Consider the following 4,939-nt stretch of genomic DNA (forward strand, 5'->3'; position numbering starts at 1 on the left):
CATATGAAATGATTTATTAAAAGAGTGACTTTGAAGTAGATTTGATTTTGAACCTTAGAACTTTATCAAATACTTGAAACCTTGAACTTTACCCTTGAACTGTGAACTTTTATTTTGAAACTTGAACATTGCTAGTAATACTTTTGAGTATTGATGTAGTATTGAGTAGTGATGGGAATTCTGTCTTTTCTCAGAGATTCAGTTTTTTGGTTCACTGAAAACACCGGCTCTTTCTGCTACCAAATGCATTTTTAGATTGTTTTTTGCTTTGTTTAATTTGCTGTTATTTATCCCTTCCAGATAAAATGCACAAAATAAATGAAAAAGAACTGGCTATTAACAATTCATTTTTCAACTCTATACATTTTAAGCTGTTTTCCTTTTAAACACATTTGAATTAAACAACACAAAACTGCAACAACACAAAATACAAATTATAATACTAATAAAAAAATACTTTTATTCACAATAACATTAAAGAGGCCATACCATGATTTTCTTAAGCCTTTCAGAGTGAACTATATTGATGTATATGAACATGAACAAGTTTTTCTGCTGACCATCACTAGCTCTGTGGAGAAATTGAGTGTTGGTCAGAGCAGACTCTTCCTGGAGGGGGAGGTTCACATCGATCTTACGTTTCCACCCGCTCGTTTTCATGGGTATGGGAGGAGCTGCTGCAGACACTGCAGGTTTTTACAGGATTACTCTTAAATGCATGAACGGATCAAAATACCGTTTTGAGGTTCTTTATAGTGAGGAATGAACAGTAAAATGCATTTAAAACCTCAAAAAGTAGAATTTTCATGGTGGGACCCCTTTTAAAAAGACAAAAGAGTCTCAGTTTTGGGGAGGTAATCTGGTTCTTCTATCAGTTATGATCTGATCTGATATTGAATTATTTCCAGCAGATTATCTTCCTTCATACTATAAAGAAAAGTCAAATGGTTCCAGATTTGTCCTCTTTTCTAATGTCTCTCATTTTCTTTATGTTTTGTGTTGATGTTGTCTCTCGGTCTCTCCCTACACGGCTCTTGTGCTGCTGCACATGTAAGCCCCTCCTCTCACAGTGCGCGCACTTTCTCTTTCTTTCTCTCCGTTTCTTTTCATTCCAGTTAAATATTTTTTCATAGCAATTCTTGAGGTTTAATACAATATTTCCCCTCTCTGTGTGTGGATGGCGTCCTCCAATCAACTGTTTAGTAACTAACATAAAAGTCATGATCCCCAGGTTCTCCCCCTCCCCCAATCGCACCACGTCCCCTGCCCCACCATTTCAGAAAGACTGCAGTAGACCAATACCAATATAACTTACCTGTTTTCACCAAAGTCCAATTTTAAGTGAAGATAAGATCTACGTGTTTATATACTTGTTTAATACTTTTACTGGGAATATTTTGTTTGATAATCAAAAAATTTTCATTAAAATTAAAAGGGAAACATTGTTCCTGAACTTAACAACGCGAAATAAGATAATGTTAAGTTTTATCATTAGAGCAGATTTAGTGAAACGCTGTTTAACGCACACAAAACTAAATCAATAGTGTTTAACTAGTCGCACGATGTAATTTCACAAATGTGTTGTGTTTCCTACAGATTTAATGTTGGTGGGACCAAACTTAGACACCGCATTACTTTTATCCGATTGACTCTCGACACTCTGACAGCCAAAATCCTGCCAAACAGCCGCTTTAAGTGAAGTCGGGCTGGCTGTATGACGAGATCCGGAAGGTCAGCCATGTTTGTGTGCTCTTCAAAAATGTCAGAGTGAAAAATGCTTCATGTTTAGTTAATTAGTTACTTTAAATAATATACATCTTTCGGTTATCGATTATTTAAAGTTAATTAAAAAAATCAGAATTGTTTATGGATCACATTTGATACATCTAAAAATATTTCCTCCCCCACTAATAATTACAACATGATAACATATTTTAAATTATTTACACTCATACCAACAAATTAACATAAAATTACACTGATGTTTGGTGGACAGATAAATATACCTTTATAGAATTTAAACATAATTTTTTTTTCTAAAAAAAAAAAAAGAAAGATGAATAAAAACACTATAAAAATCATAACTGATTTTATCATAATTACTGCATGAGAAGGTTAGTCTACAGCCAAAGCAGACTTTTTGAAGCCACAAAGTCTAAAACTTAAAGTAGAGCCTCATCTAAAATTCAAACTGACAGTTTATCTTTCATAAAACCACAATCAAAAGTTTGCAGAAATGCTTAAGTAATTAGTAAACCTTTTAGTGTAATCCAAGTCTCAGTCATGGAGATTTTTTTAACTCTGAAGTATTGAGAATGTAATGAGATGGTTCTTTATAAAAATAATAAAAAAAATATTCCCCAAACTTTTGTAACTTTCTTGCAAAAGAAAAGCACTGACCTACTTAGGTGAGATGGATGAGATTTATTGAAATAGATGTGAGAACTATAAAGCAGAGTATTTAGTGTCATGAGGCTCACCAATAACCAGGATGTTGTTAAGCTGCTCCACGCCATCAATCTTAGACAGAAGCTGGTTGACCACAGTGTCATGCACACCTGTGCTGCTGGCGCCTGTGCCTCTCTGTTTGCAGATAGCATCTAGCTCATCAAAGATAATGATGTGAAGACCACTGTTCGCCCCCAGCTGAAAATACAAATGGTTAAGATTTACTCTTGAAAAGGTGGAAGAGGAGTTGAAAACACCACAAAAATCTCACCCTTTTCTGTTCCTCTTCTGCCTCTGCAAACAGTTTGCGGATGTTGGCTTCAGATTCTCCCACATACTTGTTAAGGATCTCTGGGCCATTTACAACCTTTGGCTCTCGAGCATTGAGCATCTTGCCAATCTGCCGAGCCATCAGTGTTTTCCCACATCCAGGTGGTCCAAACAGCAGGATCCCTTTCACGTGCTTACAGCCTGAAGTCCCACAGATACAAATACAGACAAAAAGAAAGGAGAAACCGTCTCAACAAACTTGTTCACATGGTAAAAAAAAAAAAAACAATGCTATAATGCTGCACACTCACAACTATATGTCCTGCCTAACATACTGCCTTTTTATCTTAAACTCTTTAAGAATCCTGTAATCTTTCCATCACCTTTTGACCTATATCAGCTCAATTCTGTTCTATTTTTTTTTTTTAAACTTTTGCCAGGGTTGTCTCAAAGGACTACAGACAGTTCAAAATAGCAACACACAGACTTTATTTATTATTATTGTTTTAATCTATTCAGTTTAAATTATTCCAATAAAGAAATATTATCTTAAATGTATAAGAATCTTAAGAAGTGACAGAGAGAATATGTGAAAAGCTTTTAGGTAGATCTGATCAACTAACAGTGGAGGGAAGATCTCCTTCTAAATGAATCATTTAGTAGAAATTTTGAACTGATGTTAGAGTGTAAATCTGATAAGACCAACAGGAGTCTGAAAAGACAGCCAGTGCTCTCATACTCCAGCCAGTCTCATCAGATTCTTACCCTTTAACTTCCCTGTGTTGAGGGGTACAGAGTTAGGGAAAGAGAAAGACGGTGGAACATTTGTTTGTTGTTCCGTCCAACAGCTGAGCCAACAGATACGTGCTGAGAGCTTCTTGTGTTAGACAGACCTTACTGTTGCACCGGGGTTTCTGAGTATAAACCCCTGTTGTATTTTATGCAAAACTTAATTTATATTGATTATGTTTATATATATATATATATATATATATATATATATATATATATATATATAGGCGCAGGTCCGCCGCAGAGGCCCCCCACGCCAGAGAGCAGGAAGGCAGAGGAGCACAGAGAGTGCAGGCCCCAGCCGAACCAAAAGCTGGTCCAGCAGCTCCCACACCACGGCAGGAGGGCCGGTGCAAGGCCCAATCCTGGAGAGCCCCTCTAACACCGGACGAGCAGCCCACCACCACCCAGCAGCGCCGAGCATCCCCTGGCCCCACCCCAGGTACGAGCCAGGGCCCCTTCAAGGGAGACCCACCCCATGCTCTAGACCTTTGCCCACCTCTGACGTGGGAGGTCTAGGGGGCCACCCACCACTGCGCAGGAGAGGGACTCCCAAGAGAAGCGGAGGCCCCGGAGGAGTGATGTTAACAAGGCCCGACCAGGCTCTACCACTGATGGAGTTTTTGGAAAGGCCCAGTTCTGGAGGTCAAGGACAGAACCCACACCACCGAGACCTGGACACCCCCAGGCTCCGATGTACAGTGATCCCCTGCTCTAGATCTTAAATCTCGGGGATCCCACTCCCGGCGTGGAGAGGAGACTGCCGGGCCCAGGAGACCGGCACCCAAGAGACTAGACCCCCCTCCCCTGCCTTAGATGGGGTAGGGGACAGAAGGTCGAGGGTCTAACCATCCTTGTGTGATGCATGCGTGTTTGTTTGTTAGAGTGTATATTTGTGGTGTTAGAGGTGTGTGTACTAGTAGGGTGCAGTTAAAATTGGTGAGAAGGCCTTAACTGGGCATCATCTGTTTGCTGGCAGTGATGTCCAAGCACCCCCCCACCAAGGGTCCTACATGTCTAAGGTGCAAATAAAACCAAGGGGAGGAGCGAAACCATGCAGAGGCCGCAGGAGGGGGGCCACTGGCAGGTAGTCGACCCCCCGCAGCGCACTACAGTACAACCACCCTCCCAGGGACAGATCCCAGCCCATGCCCCCTAGAACTTCTCCCGTGGATGCGCTGGTCAGGCAGTAACGGGGCCGAGGCGGCCAGACCAGCCGCGGCCCCCACAGATTGTATCAGTAGAGACCGCAACCCGCCAAGACCCTCCTGGTCCCGTGCCTAATGGGACCTCCGCTCCCCACAGACAGCACCCCCACTAGAAAGGGCCAACCGGCCCACACCCCCCCACCCACCCCCTAGACACCGCTGCAAAGGCGGACGCCGTCCAGAGAAACGGCTGGCCCCAAGAGGGTTGCCCCATCCCGCCT

The 4,939-nt window shown here is 41.6% G+C and overlaps 1 protein-coding gene across 1 annotated transcript in view; it reads right to left on the bottom strand.

Annotated features, from left to right (window-relative positions):
- Positions 1–2,213: 2,213 nt before the first annotated feature.
- The window catches only part of LOC112139337 (vesicle-fusing ATPase), a gene marked incomplete at its 5' end in the record, with an annotated part of 12,776 nt that continues 10,050 nt past the window's right edge, over positions 2,214–4,939 (bottom strand). The window contains 2 exon segments of the mRNA XM_024262085.2: positions 2,214–2,646; positions 2,720–2,919. Coding sequence (XP_024117853.1) covers positions 2,446–2,646; positions 2,720–2,919 — 401 coding nt within the window.

The sequence above is a fragment of the Oryzias melastigma genome, unplaced genomic scaffold (assembly GCF_002922805.2).
Source record: "Oryzias melastigma strain HK-1 unplaced genomic scaffold, ASM292280v2 sc00366, whole genome shotgun sequence".
NCBI classification, from domain to species: Eukaryota; Metazoa; Chordata; class Actinopteri; order Beloniformes; family Adrianichthyidae; genus Oryzias; species Oryzias melastigma.